The 26,265-nt window shown below is 36.7% G+C and overlaps 1 protein-coding gene across 5 annotated transcripts in view; it reads left to right on the top strand.

Annotated features, from left to right (window-relative positions):
• The window catches only part of DDHD1 (DDHD domain containing 1), a 94,444-nt gene that overhangs the window by 22,421 nt on the left and 45,758 nt on the right, over positions 1-26,265 (top strand). For all 5 annotated transcript variants that reach the window (XR_007133187.1, XM_047767365.1, XM_047767363.1 and 2 more), the window contains exon 2: positions 19,559-19,732. Coding sequence is in view for 4 of the 5 variants with exons in the window: in XM_047767365.1 (XP_047623321.1) it covers positions 19,559-19,732 (174 nt within the window). In the remaining variant the exon portion in view is untranslated. The remainder of the gene's footprint in view (positions 1-19,558; positions 19,733-26,265) is intronic.

Below are 26,265 nucleotides of genomic sequence, written 5' to 3'. Positions count from 1 at the left end.
GATCTTTAGTATGGGAGGTTGATCAGTCTGTTTGGTGGTTGAGCTGGGCTTGGGTTTTATTACTACAGTAATACAATCATTGTGCCACAGACTTGTATTTCAAAGAGTTTATCTCCATGCTTTTATCCTCCACCAGAAGTAGATTAAATGTTTACTGTATTGGTGATAATGATGGGAGTGGAGAAGGGACATTCTCTGTTGTTCTGATTCATCTTCATTTTTAGGCACTGTATCTCTAAATCTTAAGAGTGGGACCTTGTCAGTGGTGTTACCCTTACTCCAGCTGTAGGGTCCAGACCCAGGACAACATCCTGCCCCTACAGCAAGAGTAGGGTAGTTTGGGGGGTTTTTGTTTGTTTCCTATTACCTTTACCAGACTGATAAGAGTCTTCATCTGTGCCCTAAACACAATATCATTTGCTCCCCTTTCTAGCAGTAGCTTAAGGCTTTTGTTCCATAGTGAGATAGGAAGGATCCAGACAAGGCTTCATACCTTTCCTGTGGCTGCTGCTGTCCCCCTCCACTAGGCTTGCACCGTGAAATGATACTTCTTCAGGCTTCTCACCCTATGCCAGTCTTTCCTAACAACTCCTGATGAAATCTTTGGAGAAGAACATGCAGAGGGGGTGCAGTTTCCCTTTATGTCTCCTTACATACAGTTTCCCATTCTATCTTCCAGGGGTTCTGTGTTCTCACCATAGAGAAACTTTGACTTTTTGCAATTGGTTAAACATTTTAGCTTTAATCGTTTCACTAGTTTGTATGGCATCTTGTGTCTACCCTCAGTAAGAAGTGCTCACATCTTGTTACTCCTTATTTTTCCTTAAACATTATATAAGTTAGTTGCCCTGTGTCCTTAGGTTTCTGAAGGATATAAGAAGACACATAATATGCAAATTAAATGTGTGATTTTTGTTTTAAAGGTTGAAGCAAAAGGTCTGTCAGCTTTCTACATGCTAAGCAAAGGCTGAGATTCACTTACACCTTTTTGTATATGTGGTTGCTCTAGGGTTTTCAGTAGACATCTTTAACTTGTCACAATCTGACTTCAAAAAAAATTTTTGTCATTTAATGTAAAATTGCAAGAATCTTATTAGTATACTACAATTTACTTCCTCATAGTAAGTAAAATTTTGCTGTTGTTTTATGCATATTATTTCTACATGTGTTATAAACAACAAAATATTTTGCTTTAAGCAATTTAAAGAGGTATCTTTGAGTGAAAAAAGTGTTATAATTAACAAAATTTATCATTTCTATTCCTTTTTATTCCTTTATATAGATTCAAATTTTTGTCAAGTTCTTCTCAAAGAACGTTCTTGAATGTTTCTCATAATACAGATCTGCTGGTATTCTTCACTTCTACCTAAGAAAAAGTCTTAATTTCTCCCTCATTTTTTGAAAGATAGTTTTGCTGGATATAGAATCCTAGGATGACTTTTTTTTTTTCCTTCAGAACTTTAAAAGTGTCACTCCATTATCTTTCACTTGTATAGTATTTGAGGAGAACTTTGCTGCTACTTTTATCTTCTTCTAGATGTCATCTTTTTTTTTTTTCCCGCTGGCAGCTCCCCCCAACTCCACCATCCTCCACTTTGTTGGTGATTTTCTGAAATTTGATTACTATGTGTTTTGGTGTGATTTTCTTCATATTCCTTTTGCCTAGGATTCTTTTGATTCTAGAAACTGATGGTTTATAGTTTTCATTAAATTTGTAAATTGTTTGTCTATTCTCTGAATTTTTTTTCTCTTTATCACTTTTCAGGGATTCCCACCATATGTATGTTAGTCTGCTTGATTATCCTGCACTATACATTTTTTTTTCAGGTTTTTGTCTGTGTTTCATTTTGGATTTCTTAAGGTTAATGTTTCTGTCGTTATGTTCTTGAATATGTTGTATTGCTGTATTACAAACTTCAAGAAGTTCACTGATACATTTCTTTTTCAGTGTTTAATCTACTGTTGACCTCATTTGGTATACTTTAATTTCTGATGTTCTATTTTCCATGTCTAGAAGTTTAATTTAGGTATATTTTGTATCTTCCATTTCCTTCTTCATCATGTTTTTTTCGTCTGTCTTCTTGAATTGAGGCAGTGTGTAGCCATTTTAACATCTTTGATAACTTTGCCATCTGTGCTGTTATTGAATCTTGTTGCTATTGTTTGACTTTTCTCCTTGGTTAAGGGTTGAATTTTCCTGCTGCTTTGAATACCTGGGGGTAGAGGAAGGTTGTTTGTTTGTTTTTGGATGCCAGACCTTATAAATTTCATATTTGTGTACTGGATTTTATGGGATTCTTCTGATATTGTTAGGCTTTGTTCTGGTATGCATTTATCATTTCAGATGACTTTGATCCTATCAAGGCTTTCTTTTGAGCTTTATTAGAGTGGTCAGAGCAGGCTTTGGTTGAGGACAGTTTATCCTCAGTAGTTAACTACTGAAGCATTACCTTTCTGAGGACATTACTCAGTTCCCAATGGAATAGGTCTTTTTTGCTCTTGCCGATTGGAACCTGAATTGTTTTTGGCTCTGAGTTCTAGAGATTGTTCTCCTACACCTTTCCAGTGGTCCTTTTCCCTGGTCTCAGATAGTTTTCTCCCAAGCATGCTTAGCTACATATTCAACCAAAGACTCCAGGGAACTCCTCTAAAGCACTCCATTGCTTTCTTTCTGGATAGCCCTCCACTTTTCAATATTTTTGCCTCACAGATTCTAACTAGCTTGGCCTCCCTGAACTCTGAGCCATTTCACTTTTGAGCAAGACTGCTAGACTCTTATTTGGGCTGCCTTTTCCTGTGCTGTAGCCTGGAAACTTCAGGCACTAAGCTTGGGAGTTCTTTCATCATCATGTCCTTTCATCATCACTGTCCTCTTCTGCCTGTTGTGCAATACCTGAAAACCATTGTTCTGGATATTTTGTCTGATTTTCTAGTTGTTTAAGGTGGGATGGTAAACCCAGTATGTGTTGCTGGAAGTAGTGGTCTACTTCATGGCTAGAAGTAGAGAGGTCTGTCCTAGTTTAGCAAACCGATTTGCTCTCTCCTTTCTTGATGGTCTCTATTTCTCTCATGGTTAGGCACAACCTACTACTCTCATATGCTATATGCCTTTCTTGCCCAGTGATATTGGAATGGACAAAGAAAATACTTCTAATGAGCTAATATGGATCAAGTGGCTGTATGCCACACAGATGGAGATATCTTCTGCGGCTGCTTTTATGGGTTGTAGTATAGAAGTAATTTCCCATCAGAACTCTGTGTTGCCCCTTTTTGCTGGCATAATACCTATGACCACCAAACTAATTGCTGCATTTAATTTCTCGTGCTTCTTAGTCTGCATCTTTCTTTTTCCATCTTTATTTTTACATTGAGCTGTAAGAAATGAGTCTCGAGGATCTCATCGAAGGGCACACCTTTTACTGATATCACCAGGAGGTAAATCAGAGCCCTGAATTAAGTTGCCAGTTACAATTTGTCTGCAAGTCTTAGATTATACATAGTTTTTGGGTTTCTCAGCCTGCTTCTTTGATTATCATAGCATGAGGTTTTCTTTTTGGAAGAGATGATAGGGGGAGTTTAGTTAAATCAAATGTCTGGGGATTCTAGGAGTTCCCTGGTGGCTGAGTGGATTAAGGATCCAGTGCTGTCACTGCTGTGGCTCTGGTTATTGCTGTAGCACAGGTTCAATCCCTGTCTGGGAACTTCTGCATGCTTCAGGCAAGGTCCCCCCATAAATGTCTGAGGAGTCTAGAAAGATATTCTTAATATAGCCTGATTTAACCAACGCATGTGTTTTTAGATACTGTATGAATAGAATAATGTCATAATTTGGAATGGAATTTTATAGTTTAAAAAATGCTTTCACGTAAGTTATTTTATTAATCACTATTATAACTCTGCAGTGAATAGAATATCCTCACATTACAGATGTTAAACTGAGGATCAGAGAAGTTAAGGATGGAAATGAAATTAGCGCCCAGGCCTTCTGAGTCCTTAACCCGTTCCCCTTTTGTTTTGTACCATCTATGACTTGACAATTTCTCGCATCTGAGCAGATGTGAAGGTTATATGCTAACAGTACCTAATATCCTGGATTATTTTGTAACCTATGTAAGAATTATTTGTCCACTTCTACTGTTGCTTAATCCTTCTATTTTACAGTTTTCTAAATATGTTCATCAAATAAGTTTCCTGTCAGTTAGTCTTAAAAATTTTTTTAATGTTTTATTCAGCTTTTTATGTGTTCAAGTTTTTGCTTGTACGCTTGTTAACATTCTGAATTTTGACTACACAAATCTTTTTCTCCTTTTTTCTCCTCGTTGCTCTTTTTTACAAAAGATTTTAGTTTTTCTTTTGATTTTGATCCAGCTCGGGGCTTAGATTCTGAGATGATTATGTTTCATTTATAGCAAGTTAACCTGCCTGAAGAGAAACTGTTTTGACAGCCTGATATTTGTTTGCCATCTTCATAAATTTTGTGCTACTCTTTTGTAATGTGAATTGTTTTCAGTACTTTTTTTTTTTTAACTCAGCAGGTCACATTTTATTACTCTCATTCCACAAATGTTCATCCAGTGTCTGCTGGATGAAAGAGAGTGATCACCTCTACCTCAAGTTTACAAAAAGCTTCCCACAGAAATTTATGCTTGACTTGGATCTTAAAAAAGCATGTTATTGGCAGAGGGAATGGCTTTTTTAAATGCCCAGAGTTATGAAGAAAGATAATGCATTCAGAGGACCCGGATTCTGTTTGGCAGAAGCATTGGAAGTAAAGTAGAAAAGCATAGAAGGAAACTGGGTAGAAAGAGATTAGATCAGGACAGGCCTTTTCATACTGAAAATTTAAGTTTTATCCTATGCAAATGAAACGTCGGAATGTATAAAATGTGGAAATTACTTGGTCAGATTTGCATTTTAAAGTTATCACCCTGGGAGCCATGTGAAAGGTAAGTGGAGAGCCAGGGAAGTGATGTCATAATCATGGAGCATAGTTAGGAGTTATTACAGGCTAGCAAGTGAGAAACAGTGAGGGTCTAGGGCATCCCTCTTTGGTTACTAGAGAGGAGGAGGAAGATATTGAGGAAGTAGAAGGTGCACTAGCAAAGCAGTATGGGTGAGAGGAAGGGTAGTCCAAATTATCTCTGATGTTTTAATTTGTATGGATTGTAGAGGAAGAACAGATTTCCTACCCAAATCCACCTTGCGGTAGCAGAGGGAAGTTAAATAATAGTTTATTTTGACATTGCATTTAAGTTACCTGTTGCATACCTAGGTAGAAACATCCACTAGTCATTTGGATATAAGGTCTGGAGCATAGAAGAAAGCAGTGCTGCAATTAAAGATGCAAAGATCCTCATAATTTAAACCAATGGCTTCTAAAATGGGGTATGCAAATACTCTTATCAGGTGTGTTACAACAAAAATGTCTGAATTTATATTTACTTTCTATTTCATCCTTTCAAGTTTTTCTGTTTTTGTATGTTTTATGGTATAGAAAACTGTAGAACAGTAATACATATACATGATTTATAAATGGGTACGTGTGTATGATAATATGCCTAAAATATTTTGGGAGATACTAATTTAAACTGGTTCGAACTAGTGGTCACTCTGAGCATTTTGCTTTACAATAATAGCCTGGAGAGCCTTTTAAAAATTACATACTTCTGGGAGTTCCTGCTGTGGCACAATGGGATTGGTAGTGTCTTGGAGCCCTGGGACTCATGTTCAAACCCCAGCCCAGTGCAGGGGATTTGGGGATCCTGCATTGCCATAGCTGCTGCATAGGTTGTGACTAGGGCTCAGCTCTGATCCTTGGCCCCGGGAACTCCATAAGCCCCAGGGTGGCCAAAAAAAGAAAAAAAAATTTCCTGGACCCTGTCTCCAGAGATTTTGATTTAAGTGTATAGCAAGGAATCTAAAAAGACCATCTTTTAATTTAATTCCACAAGTGAGTCTGATAATTGGCCAGGTTTGAGAATCACAGGTTAAAACTGGAAAATATGTAGCGTATAGAAAGGGAAAATAAGGAAAAGTGTAGACAGGTTTAAATGATACTGTGCTGATTCTAAACGTTCCAACTATATTGATTAATATTTTGAGTTCAATAATCTGATAGAATGGGCATAGTCGATATTGAATGGATCCTCTCCAGTAAACTAAAATTAACATTAAAAATTCAAAAGTCTGTTTTAATGTTATATACTCCATTTTTGGCATAGGTTTCTTTCCCATATCTATGCAGGTTACATCAAATGTTTTTTGACTAGCCAAACACCTAGAGAGCACTTCTTCCCTAAGCATGTAAAATTCTGCATTTTAGATCCTTCTAAATATTAACCTTGGAAGGCTAAGGACAAAAAGAGCATATGATTTTTCTTGGATTTTTATTTTTTCCATTATAGTTGGTTTACACTGTTCTGTCAATTTTCTACTGTACAGCAAAGTAACCTAGTCCCCCCCCCCACATATATATATAATATGCATATATATATATACTTTCTTTTTCTCACATTATTCTCCATGATGTTCCATCACAGGTGACTAGAAATAGTTCCCTGTACTATACAGCAGGGTCTCATTGCTTATTCACTCCAAATTCAATAGTATGCATTTATTAACCCCAGACTCCCAGTCCATCCTCCCTCCCTTCCCCTCCCCCTCCCCCTCAGCAACCACATCTGTTTTCCAAGTCCATGAGTTTTTTCTATAGAAAGGTTCATTTGTGCCATGTATTAGATAACATATATAAGTAATATCATATGATATTTGTCTTTCTCTTTCCGACTTACTTCACTTAGTATGAGAGTCTCAGTTCCATCCCTGTTGCTGCAAATGGCATTATTTTGTACCTTTTTATGGCTGATTAGTATTCCGTTGTGTATATATACCACATCTTCTTAATGCATTCATCTGTTGATGAACATTTACCCATGACATTTTTCACAGAACTAGAGCAATCCAAAAACTTACATGGAACCATAAAAGACCCCAAGTTGCCAAAGCAATCCTGAGGAACAAAAACCAAGCAGGAGACTAAGTCTCCCAGACTTCAGGCAATATTACAAAGCTACAGTAATCAAGATAGCATGGTATTGATACAAAAACAAACATAAATACCAATGGATCAGAATAGAGAACCCAAAAATGAACCCGGACACCTACAGTCAATTAATCTTCAACAAAGGAGGCAAGAATATAAAATGGGAAAAAGTCTCTTCAGCAAGTAGTGCTGGGAAAACTGGACAGCTGCACGCAAATCAATGAAACTGGAACACACCCTTACACCATGCACGAAAATAAACTCAAAATGGCTTAAGGACTTAACCATAAGACAAGACACCATCAAACTCCTAGAAGAGAACATAGGCAAAACATTCTCTGACATCAACTGTTGAAATCTTTTCTTAGGTCTGTTCCCAAAGCAACAGAAATAAAAGCAAAAATTAACCAAGGGGACCCAATCAAACTGACAAGCTTTTGCAAAGCAAAGGAAACCATAAATAAAAGAAAAGACAACCAATGGAATGGGAGAAAATAGTTTCAAATGATGCAACTGACAAGGGCTTCATCTCTAAAATATACAAACAACCTGTACAACTCAACAGCAAAAAAACCAACAACCCAATTGAAAAATGGGCAAAAGACCTGAATAGACATTTCTCCAAAGAAGATATACAGATGACCAATAGGCACATGAAAAAAATGCTCAGTAATCATGGACTATTAGAGAAATGCAAATCAAAACTACAGTGAGGTACTACCACCTGACACCTGTCAGAATGACTATCATTAACAAGTCAACAAATAGCAAATGCTGGAGAAAAGGGTACCCTCTTACACTGTTGGTGGGAATGTTACTTGGTACAACCACTATGGAAAACAGTGTGGAGGTACCTCAGAAAACTATACATAGAAAACTACCATATGACCCAGCAATCCCACTCTTGGCATATATCTGGACAAAACTTTCCTTGAAAAAGAGCATTTGATTTTAGGTGTATTCTCCACTTTGAAAATATGAGAAAAGGATGAAAATGTAATGTGAATTCCTGAAAACATCATGTAGTGACTTTGAAGGGCTTATGGGCTGAATTGTGTCCCCCATAAACTCATATGTTAAAGCTCTTCCCGCCACCACCACAGAATATGATAGTATTTAGAGATAGGGCCTTTGATGAGTTAAGTTAAATAAGGCCATTAGGGTTGACCCCAATCCGGTCTGACTTGTGGATGAAGAGGAGATTTGGACACACAAAGGGACACCAGAGACACACATGCATAGTTAAGACCCTGTGAGGCTACAGTAAGAAGGTGGCCATTTGCAAGCCAAAGAGAGAGTCCTCAGAAGAAACAACTCGCCAACAGCTTGATCTTGGCCTTCTATCCTCCAGAACTGCAAGAAAATAAGTTTCTCTTTTAATTACCAAGAAGGTGATATTTTGTTATGTTCTAGCAGAGTAATAAAAGGACTCTAAACCACTTATTCAACTTTACAGTTACACCAATGAAGAACTAAGAAATATATGCAGGTTTTAAGGTCCTTATGATCTTCTTTCATGAATCAAAAGCAAATAGCATTTAGGGTATAATTATATTGTCCAGAGTATCTCACCCTTGTGAAATTGATTTAAACTTTTTGAGTCATATGGAATTCCTCTGTGACTCAGCAGGTTAAGGATCTGGCATTGTTACTGCTGCAGTTTGGGTGACTGCTGTGGTGTAGGTTTGATCCCTGGCCCAGGAACTTCCACATTCCACAGGTGCAACCAAAAAACCCACAAAAAAACAAACAAACAAAAAAAAACAAATTAACTTGGCAAGTCAAAAATGTTATTGACAATAGCTCTTGCCTAAACATAATTTAGTGTTCTCAGTGTAATTTTTACTTTCAGATGTGATCCTTGGTGTGTTTTGAGTAAGTGCTCCTTTAATAAGGTAGAAATTTGTATGATTGCTAACAGCTAACCAGATTTAGCAGTTACACCATTTGTCGCCAAACGATTAGGTTAATGACTGTTTAGTTACCTTTATCCTTTGTTATTCCTCCAGATTATAGTTCCTATCTAGCAAATGAGCAAAAGTGTTAAGGTATTAGAATGGAAGGTAGCATTTTAGTGTCTAGTTCCTAATTTACTACCTTTCATTCCATTTACCAATTAAACATTTTCATGCATAATGTTTTTATTTTACCACCCACATTCTGAGAACTGCCAGTTTATTTTTAATATTGATTTTATTAATATCTCAAGTATATGCAAAAGTCTCGATAACATGAGCAACAATCAGTACTCTCCCTCACTTAGCTTATTAAACATTACTCCAAATATAATCTAAATCTCATATGTAGCTTCTCCCATTCCCTTTTCTTCAATCTGAAGTTAACCACTCTCTTAAATTTGCTGTTCATTCCTATGCATTTTTTTAGGTTATTAGATTAGAATTCCCATTGGACTTTTTGCCTTTTTAAACTTTATATAAATAATGCCATTCTGTTGCTTTTCTGTCTTCTGCAGTTTGCTTTCTCGTTCAGGTTATGATTTTGAGATTTATCCATGTTGACACATGTAACTCCAGCTTTTTGTTTCCTATATAAATAAATAGTATTCCCCTGCATGAATATACCACAGTTTGTTTTCCTCTTTGGACCCTTAGGTTCACATTTTTTTGCTATTATAAACAGTGCTTAATAAAAAATTTTCTGTATATCTCCTCGTATAAACATGCCAGAATTTCTCTAGTGTATATACATAAGAGTAGATCTGTTTCTTGGATTACCAGTGAATCTGAGCATATTTCATCTTGTATGTTGATTGACTGTTTGGATTTCCTGTTCTGTGAAAATCTTGTTATATCCGTTAGAGTCCAATGAGGGGACAGAAACCACACAGTAATTTCAACAGAGAAAGGGTAACATGAAGAATTATTAACAGAGGTGTGAAGTCACAGGACTAAGAGAACTCTATGAAAAATACAGAAATAGCAGGTGCAGGTAGCAGCCCCCACCCCTAGGACTGAGATTGAGCACTCAAGGAAGAGGCCTTTTCTTCTCAATACTGAGATTCTGATCTTGGAGAGTGTGACACTGGTCACTGAGATGCTACCCCACTGTGACTGCTGGAAATCTGCCTTCTGGAGTGCTGGGGTGGCCCTTCTACAAGAAGGCACTAGCTCATTGGAGTTCCCGTCGTGGCACAGTGGTTAACGAATCCGACTAGGAACCATGAGATTGCGGGTTTGATCCCTGGCCTTGCTCAGTGGGTTGAGGATCCGGCATTGCCGTGAGCTGTGATGTAGGTCGCAGACACGGCTCAGATCCTGCATTGCTGTGGCTGTGGTATAGGCTGGTGGCTATAGCTCTGATTAGACCCCTAGCCTGGGAACCTCCATATGCCGCAGGAGTGGCCCAAGAAATGGCAAAAAGACAAAAAAAAAGAAGAAGAAGAAGGCGCTAGCTCAGAACTCTCCACAGGCTGCCCGAGGACGTGTGGAAGAAGTAGCCCAAGGGGAGGTGCCTATCACGACATTCCACTGTGAAACTGCCTGGAGGGTAGTGGTTGGTGCTGGGCAAAGCTGCCTATGGGAACGTGCTACTGCTGTTAGCACCTGGGCACTGCTAAAACTTAAAACTCACACCCTGCAAGAATCAAGTTGAGTGCACTGGAAACGGAGAGAAACACCTTCCTCTTCCATTACGAAGGATGGTTTAGTAGAAATAGTTCATCAATATATTAGCCACATAATGGCTTAAGTGGGCCTCTGTGGGGCTAATCTAGGACCCTAGCCACCACTTAAAGCATTAATTTTATGAGAAATGTATTCAGAGTATATAGTACTAGATAGTAAGTTTTATTTTTTTAATAAATTTTTTTACATTTATAGGTGTACAACAATAATCAGAACCAAATTTTACAGCAATTCCATTCCAGACCCTCAGTGCATCCTCCCACCCCCCAACCTGTCTCATTTGGAAACCATAAGTTTTTCAAAGTCCGTGAGTCAGTATCTGTTCTGCAAAGAAGTTCATTGGGTCCTTTTTTTAGATTCCACATGTAAGTTAAAGCATTTGATGTTGATGTCTCATTGTTTAACTGACTTAGCATGATAATTTCTAGGTCCATCCATGTTGCTGAAAATGCTGTTATTTCTTTCCTTTTAATACCTGAGTAAGATTGCATTGTGTATAAGTACCACATCTTCTTCATCCACTCCTCTGTCAATAGACTTTTAGGTTGTTTCCATGTCTTGGCTATTGCAAATAGTGCTGCAGTGAACACTGGAGTACATGTGTCTTTTCGAGTCATGGTTTTCTCTGGATAGATGCCAAGGAGTGGGATTACTGGATCAAATGGTAGTTGTATTTTTAATTTTCTGATGAATCTCCTATAGTGTTTTCCACAGTGGTTGCATCAATTTACAATCCCCCCAACAGTGTACTAGGGTACCTTTTTCTCCACAGCCTCTCCAACACTTATTGTTTGTAGACTTTTTGATGATGGGCCGCTCTGGCTGGTGTAAGGTGGTACCTCAGAGTGGTTTTGATTTGCATTTCTCTAATAATGAGTGATGTTGAACATCTTTTCATGTGTTTTTTGGCCATCCACATGTCTTCTTTGGAGAACTGTCTGTTTAGATCTTCTGCCCGTTTTTTGATAGGGTTGTTTTTTTTTTTTTTTGGTATTGAGCTGTAGGAGGTGTTTATAAATTTTGGAGATTAATCCCTTGTCAGTCAATTCATTTGCAAATATTTTCTCCCATTCTGTGGGTTGTCTTTTCGTTTTGTTTAGGATTTCCTTTACTGTGCAGAAACTTTTAATTAAGCCCCATTTTTTTTTAATTGTCATTACTCTAAGAGGTGGATCTGAGAAGATGTTGCTGTCGTTTATGTCAGTGTTTGGCCTGTGTTTTCCTCTTAGAGTTTTATGGTGTCTGGTCTTATATCTATGTCTTTAATCCGTTCTGAGTTTATTTTTGTGTATGGTGTTGGGAAATGTTCTAATTTCATTCTTTTCCATGTGGCTGTCCAGTTTTCCCAGCACCACTTTATTGAACAGGCTGTCTTTTCTCCATTGTATATTCTTGCCTCCTTTGTCATAGATTAGTTGACTGTAGGTGCGTGGGTTTAATTCTGGGCTTTTTATCCTGTTCCACTGATCTGTATTTCTGTCTTTGTGCCAGTACCATACGGTCTTGATGACTGTGGCTTTGTAGTATAGTACTTGATAGTAAGTTTACAACAAACCTTAAGAATAAATGACAAACTATTTTTCTTAATCTTCCACCTCTTTTCTGTCCTACTTGTCTTTCATTTCTCCTTCCCCTTTACTTTTTTCTTCTTTTCTTATATCCAATCCTTACTTATTTCTTCTTGAGCTGAATACCAGTACTCCACATTCCTATTTTCCCTTACTCTGTGACTTCCTTCCTCTTTCAGTCCTGTGTGGTCAGATTTGCTCTTTAAGTTTCTAGAGCAGTGAATTATCAGCATACTTAGGACTCTAAGCAGGTAAAGCTGTAAGGGCAGAGCTAAGCTTAGAGGAAAAGGGGCAAGCATACCATACATTGCAAAGTACAGTATGGGTTGAAATAGTTCTTGAAAATATTCTTTAGAAATCTTATAATTGTTCCCTCTGCCTCCTGGTGTAGGTGTAGCTTTTTTTTTTTTTTTTTTTAATGGCCACATCCATGGCATATAGAAGTTCCCAGGCCAAGGACTGTATAAGAGCCTCAGCTGCAGTAACGCCAGATCCTTTAACCCATTGTGGGAGGACAGAGATCAAATTTATGCCTCTCCAGCGACCCAGTACACTGCAGTCAGATTCTTTTTTGTGTGCTTTTTTTTAGGGCCACACTCGCGACACATGGAGGTTCACAGGCTAGGGGCTAAATGGGAGATGTGGCTGCGGCCTACACCACAGCCACAGCAACACAGGATCCAAGCCACATCTGCGACCTGCACCACAGCTCACCGCATTACTGGATCCTTAACCCGCTGAGCAAGGCCAGGGATTGAACCTGCATCCTCATGGATACTAGTCTGGTTTGTTAACCTCTGAGGCACAACAGGAACTCCTGCAGTCAGATTCTTCACCCACCATGCCACAGCAGGAACTCCAGTGTAGTTTTTTTCATACATAAAAATCTTTATTGCCAAAATTCTCCTATCCGCATAAGAGATCCACTTAGGCTTTGGTTAAATGAAGGAAGTATTCATAGTGGAAAATGGACTTTGCAATTGTTTTCTTTTTTCCAACTTTATTGAGGTATTATTGACATTTAACATGTGCAAGAGTAAGGTGTACAACATGAGATTACATACATGTATACACTTGCACTTGTTTTCTAGTTGAGAAGAACGCATGTTTTTCTTTTGATTTCAGTAAAAGCCTACCTTTTATCATGATTTGCCTGAGAATTATGATTAAAATAATGACTTATCATTGCCACCCTGTCTGGAAGAAAAGTATTAGTCTTTACATTGTTTAAATCGACTCTCAATGAGTGTTATTACAGGTAAAATAATAATATTTTGTTAATCTAACTTTAGCATATTAATTTCATCCATTCGCCTTGTGAAAAATTTGCCTCTGGTCCCTGTTTGCATAGTCTCTTATGTAACAGATGTATCTAGATCTTTCCATTCTGTAACTGCAAAGTGAGGTGACATTTTAAATATATGTCAGTGCAAGTTCCTATCATCATGAGATTCTGTTGCATGTAATTTTTAAAAGTCAAAATAACCGTGGCTTTAAACACAAAAGCATATATTTCTCTGCACCTAAAAGAAGTGTGGATGTCTAGAGTTCAGGGCTCTGTGGCAGCTCCACTCTAATCAGGGACAGTGACCCCTTCCGTTATTCAGCCTTCTATTCTTTGTAAGTGATTTGATTTAAGAGAGCTTCAGGAGCTCAAGACATGAGGGTCAGGGAAAAAAGGGGGGAGGAAAAACAGTAATTTCTGCTATATCCACCAGTAATTTCTGTTATATCCTATTACCCAGATTCAGTCACATACCCAAACCTAGCTGCCCAAGGAGACTAGAAATAGTCTTCTTAACTGAGCATATTACTGCCCTGAATAAACTGGTATTCTGCTGTAAGGAATAGGGGGAATTATAAGGAATTGGCTCAAATAATTATGGAGGGTGGCAAGTCCAAAATCTGCAGAGAAGATGTCCCACTTTAAGTCTAAAAGCTAGAGGCCACTGTTAGAACCAGGGAGAGCCAGTATCACTATTCAAACGCCACAAAGCAAGAAGAGCTTACTATTTCAGTTTGAAGGCTATCAGACTGAATTCCTTCTTACTTGAAGGAGAGTCAGCCTTCTGTTCTATTCAAGCCTTCAACTGATTTGATGAGTCACACCCACTCTATGGAGAGCAGTCTCCTTTACTCAGTCTATGATTTAAATGTTAATCTCATCCAGAAACACCCAGAATGTTGACCAGATATCTGAGTACCCTGTAGTCCAGTGAAGTTGACACATAAGACTAATCACACCAAATAAAAAACTAAAACATGTATATTATAAGCATACCAAACACTGTACACTTTTATAATGTAGAAGCGCACAGTTCCTTATATTTCCACCTCTCAGAGGTATCTGTTAATGATAGCTTAGTGTATTTTTCTCTACTTATTTTCAGTACATATACCAGTATTTTTATAAAACAGAATTATACTATTTAAACATATATATGCATATGCGCAAATATATTTACATGTAGAGTATTATGGCATTGTGATTTACTTTTTTTTCTTTTCTTTTTTTTTTTCCTGCCACACTCGTGGCACATGAAAGTTCCTGGGCCAGGGATTGACCCTGCACCACAGCAACAACCCAGGCCACTGCAGCGACAATACCAGATCCTTAACCTGCTGTACCACAGGGGAACTCTTACTTTTTTTCATTTTTATTCTATATTTATTCTGTGTCTTTTGAACATTATTTCACTATGGAAGTACTCATTTATTCTTACTTCATTTTATTTAGCAAATATTTTTAACACCAGTTGTGTACCAGGCATCATTTATATATCCAGTTATCTTTTGGTAGAAATAAAGGTCGTTTTATTTGTTTTTGGTTTTTGTTGTAAAATACTGAAATAAACATTTTTGTACTGTATCTTAAGACATTTTTGCAACAGTTTCTATGTTAGGGATTATAGATAGAGTAACAGGTTTGTGTTCTGTTTTGTTTCTATAAAGCATTTTTAGGGGTTGGTTGGTTGGTTTGTTTTTGTGGGGGTTTTTTTGGTGTTTTTTGTTTGTTTGTCTTTTAGGGCCGCACCCTGTGGTATATACGAGATTCTCAGGCTACGGTTGAATCGGAGCTACAGCTGCTGGCCTACACCACACCCACAGCGACGCCAGATCCAAGCCACATCTGTGACTTAAACCACTGCTCTTGGCAACACCAAATCTTTAACCCACTGAGCAAGGCCAGGGATCAAACCTGTGTCCTCATGGATACTAGTCATATTCATTTCCGCTGAGCACAAGGGGAACTCCCATGTTCTTAGATTTTTTGTTTTTTTTTTTTGGTCTTTTTGCTATTTCTTAGGCTGCTCCCATGGCATATGGAGGTTCCCAGGCTAGGGGTCTAATCGGAGCTGTGGCCGCCAGCCTACGCCAGAGCCACAGCAACGCAGGATCCGAGCCGCGTCTGCAACCTACACCACAGCTCACGGCAACGCCGGATCGTTAACCCACTGAGCAAGGGCAGGGACCGAACCCGCAACCTCATGGTTCCTAGTCGGATTCGTTAACCACTGCGCCACGACGGGAACTCCCAGATTTTAGAAGGTATTGAGTTTTTCAAACTCAGCACCATTGACATTTTGGGCCAAATAATTCATTGTTGCTGGGTGGGGTGATGGGGGTTGAGGGAGCTGTTCTGTGCACTGTAGGGTGTTTAGCAGCATCCCTGGCCTAGATGGCCCTAGCACCACCACCCCAAACCCTGATGAGTAAAGGGCTAATGTGAGGGTGATTTAGGAGATGGAATAAATAGTACCTACTGTGTTTCCAGTTATAGTTGTAAGGCACAGATAAGGAGAAGACATCTTGGATGACTCTCAGATTTCTCTCGGATGAGCAACTGAATACTGTCTAAACACCATTCATCATTATAGGGACTACAGATGGAATAATAGATTTGTATTCTGTTTCTTCTAGGAACCTGGTATGTTCCATGGCTATCTGTGATTCTGTTAACTATTGATCTATCTGCTTGGAGATGTTCAGTTGGCAATTGAATGTTTGGGTCTAGAGTTCAAGCCAGAGGCCTGAACCAGGAAGATGTAGTACTTGACCGTATACTGCTAGAGTTTAAAGCTTAGGTGTAAAGCTCCCAAAACATGTATCCAAAGAAGACATGCTTAGATTTATTAGGCTCAAAAGAGGAAAAGTTTTGGGAGTGTAGGGATGTGCTATAAACTTGTTTTCATTTTTTTAACTCTACTTTTTACTTCCATGGTTTTTATGGGGAGGCAGGGTTGGCTTTGGTTTGTAAGTCTCATAATAACCTGGCAATATAAAATTTCCCTGGCAATATAAAATTTACCAAGTATTTATTTTAAAATTATCAACTGAATAACTGAATAGCCAGTATTTCTTGGGGAAAGAGCTAAAAAGGGACATTTACTATTTGAGAATATAGATTGCATTGAGCAGTAGAGTTTGAGTGAACTTTTGAGTCAAACTTTGGTTGGAATCTTGTTTCTCAAAATACTTAACTTTGTGTCCCTGGGGAAATGATTTAGCTTCATTAGGATTCATTTTACTCATTTGTAAAACTGGGAAAATCATAGCTATCTTTCAAGATTACTATTAAGATTAAAGAAGATGAGTATTAGCACATCAAGGATAGGGGCAGCTGTCCAAATCTAAATCTCTCCACACATTTTGCCCAAAAGCTGTAAAGGGAGTTCCCCTTGTGTCTCAGTGGGTTAAGAACCTGACACAGTGTCCGTGGGAATGCAGGTTCAATCCCTGACCTCACTCAGTGGGTTAAGGATCTGGCATTTCCATGAGCTGTGGTGTAGGTAGCAGACGTGGATCAGATCTGGACATTGCTGTGGCTGTGGCGAAGGCTGGCAGTTACAGCTCCAATTTGACCTGTAGCCTGGGAACTTCCATGTGCTGTGGATGTGGCCCTAAAAATAAATAAACACATACATACATACACACACATACAGTGAAAAGGTTAAAAATAAATAGATATGCAGAAACATCACAGGTAAAAGGAAACAATAAGAAAGCAGGGGTTGTGATCTTGATAAAGTAGAATCCAAGCCAAAATACTACTACTAATAATTAAACACACAGAGTATAGTTTACAGTGTTAAAAGCCATAACTCTCAATGAATTTATATTTTTTAGTATATATGCACCAAATAATACAGCAACACCTGACTATAGAACAAATGCTATAGTAGAATAAAGGATAGTTCAAGAAGAAATAGAAACACGTAATAGGAGTTTGGAATACATAAGAATACAAGTCTAGTACAAGATATTTCAGGATCATTTAATAAATTTCCTGTTTCACATCTGGAATTGGCAATTTCTTTAAGGGCTCTTGGTTTCTTTTATTGGGAAATGATATTTAGAGATCACAGTCTTTATATCAGGAGTGTTCGCTTATATGGGACTGGTCTTTAGTTCTAGGCCTTTTCAGTATATAATGCTTAGGGTGTTTTTGTTTTTGTTTTTGTTTTTAAATGGCCATTATTATGGCATATGGAAGTTCCCGGGCCAAGGATCACATCTGAGCTGCAGCTGCAACCTATGCCAGAGGTGCAGTAGTGCTGGATTCTTAACCCACTGCACCACAGAATCTCCAAACTTAGGACTTTTTTTTTTTTTATACTCTTAGTATTATTTTTTGTTACAAAATGCACTTAACCTTAGCCAGGTAAAATTCTCCAGCTGTATACATGGGTACATAAGGTCCTTCTTTGATAAATGGCCTTAATATTAATGTTCTTAATTTTTAATAATGTATTTTTAAATCAAAATATAGTTGATTTATGGTGTTGGTGCTATACAGCAGGACCTCATTAGGAGAAAATACATCATTAGTTCATGCTGACATTGCTAACTGAAATTTAAAATAGTCATTATTTCTTTGATTTTTATAGTTGTATCTCTTCTTACTTGTGCTAAAAATCTTGGTTTCTGAATGATATTAGCAAAATAGATATATTCATCTTAATCTACATTTTCAAATTAACAATACCAATATTATTACAATTATTAACAATTACACCAAAAAAGAAAAGAAGTTCCCTAGTGGCTCAGTGGGTTAAAGATCCAGCATTGTCACTGCTGTGGCTCAGGCCACTGTTGTGGTGAGAGTTCATTCCCTGGCCCAGGAACTTCTACATGCTGCAGGCATGGCCAAAAAAACAAAAAACAAAAACAAAAAACAATCATAATAGTGTAGCCATTGTAAAAAGCTTAAGATATTTGCCGTTCTTTTTGTCCATAGGATATATCCTAATATACATATACAAACTACTGTGTTTTGAATCCACTTGAAATGATCTCTCTATGAGAATTTGGTTAAACCAACAACTCTCTACATAAATAGGGGTTTTTTTGTTTTTTATTTTTAGAGTTTTATTGTTTCCATTTTATTTCTGCTTTATGTTTTTTTTTTTATTTTAAAGGATTTAAGATAACAGCTGACAGTTGTGGTTTATTTTAAATAAATAACTAGCAATTAGGAGTTTTAGGATTATGGGGAGTTCCCATCGTGGCGCAGTGGTTAACGAGTCTGACTGGGAACCATGGGGTTGCAGGTTCGATCCCTGGTCTTGCTCAGTGGGTTGAGGATCCAGCGTTGCCATGAAGCTGTGGTGTAGGTTGCAGACGCGGCTCGGATCCCGCATTGCTGTGGCTCTGGCATAGGCCGGTGGCTACAGCTCCAATTAGACCCCTAGCCTGGGAACCTCCATGTGCCACGGGAAGCGGCCCTAGAAAAGAGCAAAAAAAAAAAGTTTTAGGGTTATGGGACAGTGTTTAATCAAAGATTGTTCAGGGTTTTTTTTTTTTTTTTTAATATTTTCTAAAATGGATGAAGAATGTACTGTAATTCAAGATTTCACTTATTCCTGTGTACTCACTGGGAGCCCTTGACCTCCAAGGCAGCCCTAAAACGTATACTACATTAATACAATACACATTTTGGAAATTTATCTCAGTATTTTCTAAGACATTGGAACTACAACCAGAATCTTGAATGAAGTTTGTCAGCTCCTTAAGCCTGCTAAGTTTGGTTATTTAGGGCCACAGTTATATAGACAACTACTCCTCTCCCTTTCTAATGCCAAAGTAACTTTTACATATAATAGTTAATGCAAGTAAAATTATATACTGTAAAGAAAAATTACATACTGTGACTTGAAATCTGCAATTTAAAACTTCAGATGGTTCTATTGGGTCACAAAATTCTGTTTTTGCCACATGGCAAAATACAAAATTGTAGTTATTATTATGTCACTTCCTGGGAGATTGGATCCTAAAATGTATAATTCTGTGATTTCTCTTCTCAGAGTCCGATAAAATACCAGTAATGCGTGGACAGTGGTTTATTGATGGTACTTGGCAGCCTCTAGAAGAAGAAGAAAGTAATTTAATTGAGCAAGAACATCTTAGCTGTTTTCGAGGTCAGCAGATGCAAGAAAGTTTTGATATAGATGTGTCAAAACCTATAGATGGAAAAAATGGTAAGACCAATGAATACATTTAATGTGTTTTGTAAACCAACAAGTTGTTGATAAAGTTTAGAGTAGTCCCTAAGTTTTAAATTCAGAAGTGTTATAACTTATAAAATTTCTGATTATTTCAAAATTTATTATTTTAGAATTGAAAACTGCTATGAATTTCTGAACTATTTCAGTTATTTTATTTGACATGTATGTTCGCTGGCATGACACTAACATTTATTATAAATGTACAAATTGTTGTAACGTGCTCTCTGAATTAGTCCTTTTTAGTAGCTTTTTAGTGATCAAGGAAAACTGAACTTAGAAAAAAAGCCACTTGTCATTATATCAAAAGAACAGTTTATTTTAATGTTACTCCTTTTTCTGAAGTTTGAAAATACTTTCCTTTGTATAAGGCCCTTTTAGCTATCTCCATATTGATAACCGTATCAACTTTTAATTTGAAGTTGTCTATTTATATTTCCTTATTCAACATTTGGATATGTTTGCAATAGTTTAAAATATTGATAAACTAGCTAAGATTGCAATATTTCATTATGTGTCTGATCTTGAGTAAAATTCAAAAGGTGTGGTAAAGTTAAAAATACTTCTACTGTTCCATTTACTGCAGGAAGTGGGATCAACTATTCTGGTGAGTATAACAGTACAGATAGATTAGGATTTGTAGCTTTCTCTTATTTTTTTTTTTCCTGTAAGTATTCCTTCACCCATGCTTGCCTTTATTTGGGAAGTTTTGGGCAAGTGCTACTCAATCTAGTGAATTAAACTATGAATTGAGTGATTTTTCTCCTTCCCCTTGTAAAACATCTCTAAAGCATTGAAATGTTTTAGAGTAACATCTAAAGTTACTCCTTGATCGAGTAATTCACCAAGTGCAACTTGGAAAAAATGAATTATATAGTTGGAAGCAGTTGTTTGTATAATATAATTGATGGAAAGCAATAAGCTTTAAATTGTTCTCTTTTTTTTACTGTTAGTAACATTCCTAGCCTTTTCTCTCTCTTATTCTTTACTCTCTTTTATCTGTCTCTGAGAGCACACATGCTCACACACATACACACACAAACATGCCTCACAAGCAGGGAAACTCTATAGTTTATTAAACCAAGTTAAAATATCTTTTGTATCTTTAAAATCTGCATAACTGAGGGAAATGGTGGCTTCTGAATAAATTGGTAAATAAATCTAAGAAATATATATAATGATAGTTGTCTAATATGTTCCAGATATCATACTCTAGAAATTTTAAATATCTCATTTGTCTAATATATAGAGTCAACTGTGTTTTTATTTCACTATAAAGTTCAATCTCAAGGTTCTTACGTATTAACATATAAAGAGCAGTTCAGTATCTACAAAGCAGAGCTGTATCTACATTCCTACTGATTCCTATACAGAGAATTCTTTGGGTAAAACATAAATAGCAAATTTTGTGTGTATCTGATTTTTTATTGGTGACTAAAGTATTGTAAACTCTTATCACCACTATCAAAATAGTAACAAAAGCCTGCTTTATGGTATTGAAGAGGCTGGACTTTTTTCATAATTTCATTGCTATTAAAGAAGGCTGAATTTGGGATTTTTTTTCATTTCTATTAATTCTCAAGTCTTGCCTCAAAAATGGCAATTCACCTTAACAAACCCAATTTATTCACCCCAATTTTTTAGTAGTTGTGTGGAAACAACCCAAGAGCTTGGAGGAGGAAAAGGATGAGTATTAAAAACAAAAATATAGGTAGATTTATCCCCCTTTCTCACTATGTTCAAAACACTTCATTTTCACTTACTGTACTAATTTGTCTTGTGGAAGTTAGTCATCAGCCCTGTTTCACCTCTAGATCCCATCTACTTGGAATCTGAAATGTTAAATGGAGGAGCATACTTCAGTTTTCCTCAAAGTGCCCTAATTTCATAAGCCAATCATTTAAATAAGTCTCATAAAAGAACATGGTTCATTTGTGTGAGTAGATTTTTCAGTATATCTTTGAGTCTGTGTTAGTTCTAGAGTATCAATCTATGATATTATAGTAATATTTTTGCTAGCTTTAAAGATACACGTTGAATGGTAGAATTCTAATCAGTAATAACAAAATAGTTAAACTGTTAAAACACTTTTGTATTGTAGTCTTTCAAAATGATTTTTTTGAAGTTCATTAGAAGAAAAATTGTTTTTTTAATTGTACTGTGACACATCAACATGTTTTGTTACCAGCAAAGATTCTAAGTTCAATTCAGTATATATACTGTTGTCATGAATTTCCAGCCATTTTATTTGTAATTCAGTATCATGTAAAACTTAAATTTATGTGTTAAAATGTGACTTTGACTTTGATGATTACAGGAAATATTGTAGTACATTTGAAAATTCTCACTGATCTTAAGGAAAGAACATTTGCTGTCCAAAAAGCTACCATTGTTGAAAAAATAACTCAAATTTAAGGTACAAAGATTTAAAAAAATATAATCTCAGGAGTTCCTGTTGCGGCTCAGCAAAAATGAGCCCTGCCAATATCCATGAGGATGTGGGTTCAATCACTTGGCCTCGCTCAGTGGGTTAAATTCCAGCACTGCTACTAGCTGTGGTATAGGTCGCAGATGTGACTGGTATCCCACATTGCCATGGCTGTGGTGTAGGCCTAAAGCTGCAGCTCCAGTTTGATCCCCAGCCCAGGAATTTCCATTTGCCATAGTCGCGGCCCTAAAAAGCGAAAAGGAAAAATATATATATATATATGTAATATATATAATATCGTGATTATTTTGCTTCTTACCTCCAAGCTTCTGAAATTTTATATTTTATTAATTTAAGGGGGAAAATAGCTTTTCCATCTAAATTTTCTCATGTACATAGGAAAAGCCTTGACTCTTCATATTGCTAGATTTAGCTTTTTTTGGGGGGCTGCACCTGCGGCATGTGGAGGTTCCCAGGCAAGGGGTCTAATTGGAGCTACAGCTGCCAGCCTACACCACAGGCACAGCAACACCAGATCCCAGACCACCACAGCTCATGGCAACAGATCAGTAACCCACTGAGCAAGGCCGGGGATCAAACCAGCAACCTCATGGTTCCTAGTTGGATTCTTTTACACTGCGCCATGGTGGGAACCCCATATGGCTTGATTTTGAGTGCTTCCTTGTGCAGATAGTACTGTGCGAGGCACTTGTGTGAAAGAAATGGATGGGGTTTTGAACCTCAAGAAATTTTAAATCTGTTAGGGGTGACAAAGCCTATGGAGGAGAAGTTAATGAAGAATAAGTACAAGGTAGCACAGCAGACACTGCCTTTTATACATTCTGAAAAAGGATATAAAATAGAGTTGGCAATCACACTGCAATGGAGTTATTCAAATGAAGCTTTCTGGAAAAATCCCATTTAATAATTTAAAACATTTTAAAATGCCATATTCAGGAATTCTTTTGAAGTGCTCTGGAAAGTTCCTAAGAAACTGAGCAGTTCTTGCCTTAAGGACATTAAAATAAGATACTAACCTTTTCCTTCTGACCTTAATTGTGTCTTGGTTGATGTAGCTGTTGCCACAAATACGCTGAGTATATTTATTATTTTCCTCCTTATTAGTTTTCCTCCTAATCATCAGTAATCATTGAATTAAAAGGATAGATCAAAGTTTAGCATAACTTTTTTTTACATAGGAAGGTAGATAACCCATACAAAGAAAGATAACCCCGCAAAATATAATAGTTGGTTGTGACTTAGATTACATTTTCTCTGAGAGTTAAAATAAAAAATGATTCTCTTCCCACTCCATCTCCTAGGCTAGGAAATATTTATCTAAGCAGTGTGGCAACTGGAAGCCTAGAAGTTCACTGGGATGAATCATACAAATAAAATCAGGCCTTCAAATAAGTAATTTTGTAAATACTTAAACTTAGTACTAAAGTAATGTCTCACTCATAATTTATCTAAGCAGTAATCAGTAGAAAATGGTTGAACTTAATGGGTTAGTCCTGCACCTCCCTCTGGTCAAAACTTGCATAACCTCAATCCAATTATGAGAAAACATCAGACAAACTCAAATTGAGGGACATTCTACAAAATAACTCACAGATGTTCTTCAGAAGTGTCAAGGTCATAATTAACTAGATGGGAGGAATCCTTTCACAATGTATATCAAATCACCGCAATTATACTTTAAGTATCTTATAATTTTATTTGGCAATTGTACCTCAGGAAAGCTGAAAAAAAAAATTAAGTGTTAATGTCATGAAAGACAAGAAAAGGTTGAGGAATTTGTCATAGACTAGAGGGAACAAACAGGACAACGAAATGCTACATGGTATCCTGGATTGGATCCTAGAACAGAAAAGACATGAGTAGAAAAACTGGAGAATAAAGTCAATATGTTAGTTGACAGTATTGTACCAATGTAATTTCTTAGTTTTGACAATTATGCTATATAGTTATGCTAACAATAGGAGAAGCTGGGTGAAGCATATGTATGATAACTCTTTGTGCTATTTTTGCAACTTTTCTGTAGGTGGAAAATTACTCCACAGTAGAAAGGTGTTTTATTTTTTTTCTCAAGGCCGGTAGAGGAATTAAAATAGTAAAAAAAAATAATGCAAAAGAAACAGTGAAAGGAGAGATAAGAAACACAGATGAAACAAAGAGAATACATGGGAAATGATAGACCTAAATTCACCCATATCAAAAACTATAGTAAATATAAGTGAAGTAACACTCCAGTTAAAAGACAGGTTGACAGATTTGTTTGGATTGCAAGATCCAATTGTATGCTGTCTACAAGAGTCACACTCGGTTATAAAATCACAGATAAGATGAAAGTTAAAAAAGGACTTTTTACCATTCAAGCTAATTTGGGGTACTATGACAGCAACAGATGTTGGTGGATCTCTAAGGATTTACAGCATTTAACAATTTGACATGTAAAGTACATCCTATCACTATTGCCTGGTAAGGACATCCCAGATTGAATATAAAATTTCAAAAGTCAAAAAAGGTGCAGACATGGGAAGAAGAAAGGAGTATTTAATCTTTCTAAACATTTTTTTCTTCTCCTCTCTTTTTGGTGACTAAGAGGATTCTTACCTTCTAGCTGTTTTTAATTGTCATAAATGTATTTAATTTAATTCCTTTGAGATCTAAGAAGATTGACAGGGGTTTTCTCATTTTCTCAGGTTTAAGATTTACAAGCCTACTTCTAAAGCTGAGGTTTTCCAATCTGGATAACCAGCTTTTTAGAAAGGTAATAGTTACAGAGTTGTTCTAGTCTAGGGATTAGCTTATCATCAGCAGCTCCCTTTTTTGATAATCCGTTATCAAATGCTTTCAGAATTATATAATGAACATTTCTCTAATAAATTATACTAAGGAAATTTATTGACTTTAATACATAAGTGAAAAATTTTATGGAATATTAGCATTTAACAAGTTAGCATTTTCAGTGGTATTTTGAATTTGTGCATACTTTTGCTAACACTATTCAAGAATTCTTAACTAAAACTTAGTGAGCCTTGTTAGAATGATAGTAAACGCTTTCTACTGTACTAATGATAGTACTTACTCTTTGCTTTGGGTTAAAAAAAGTAAACTGTGGAGTTCTCGTCGTGGCGCAGTGGTTAACGAATCCGACTAGGAACCATGAGGTTGCGGGTTCGGTCCCTGCCCTTGCTCAGTGGGTTAACGATCCGGCGTTGCCGTGAGCTGTGGTGTAGGTTGCAGACGCGGCTGGGATACCGCGTTGCTGTGGCTCTGGCGTAGGCCGGTGGCTACAGCTCCGATTCAACCCCTAGCCTGGGAACCTCCATATGCCGCGGGAGCAACAACAACAACAAAAAAAGACAAAAAGACAAAAAAAAAGTAAACTGTGCTGCAGGATAATTGTAACAAAGCAGATGATTTTCAAGTGAAAATAAGAATTAAATTTGAGAAGGTAAAGAAACATGTCTTTAATTTTGTGAAAATGTTTTAAATAAGACTCTCTGATTTTAGTATATTGGGGTGTTTGTCTTTTTGTTAATCCTTAAATTATACTATTCCTGTAACTGAAAAAAAAAAGCCTTTGATTTTTGTATCTTGACAACCTTTTAGAAAGTGTTTACGTAATTTTAAAATGTGATCAAGTGGTTTTCATATTTCCTCCTAGTTCTTTTTTTAGTAAATATGGAATTGTTTCATACTAGTTTTACTAGTAGATTGATAAAATCTAGGTTTGAGTAGTAAAGTCTCAAATTATGCCAAATTTGATTTACTTGGATATGTTCGTGTTTTCCTAGTAATTCACTTTTTTGTTTGTTTAAAAATGTTTCCTACAAGTGGTATGTCTACTTCTCAATAACTGACGAGAAGGCACATGAAAGAAGAAACATGTTCAGTGAAGAAAATTGCTTCAGTTGTCATTTTCTACTATGGCAGTGAAATATTTTTATAATCCTAATGTTACAAACTAGCTTTTAATTCTTATCTGTACTTTTTTATAGTCATCTTAATTACATATAATTAAAGTTATTAAGTGTTTTGTAAGCATTTTTCAATCACACATATTTTTTAAAAC

The sequence above is a fragment of the Phacochoerus africanus genome, chromosome 2, assembly GCF_016906955.1.
Source record: "Phacochoerus africanus isolate WHEZ1 chromosome 2, ROS_Pafr_v1, whole genome shotgun sequence".
NCBI classification, from domain to species: Eukaryota; Metazoa; Chordata; class Mammalia; order Artiodactyla; family Suidae; genus Phacochoerus; species Phacochoerus africanus.
Note: the sequence above shows the minus strand (reverse complement) of the source record. Positions and strands in the feature narration are given on the sequence as shown.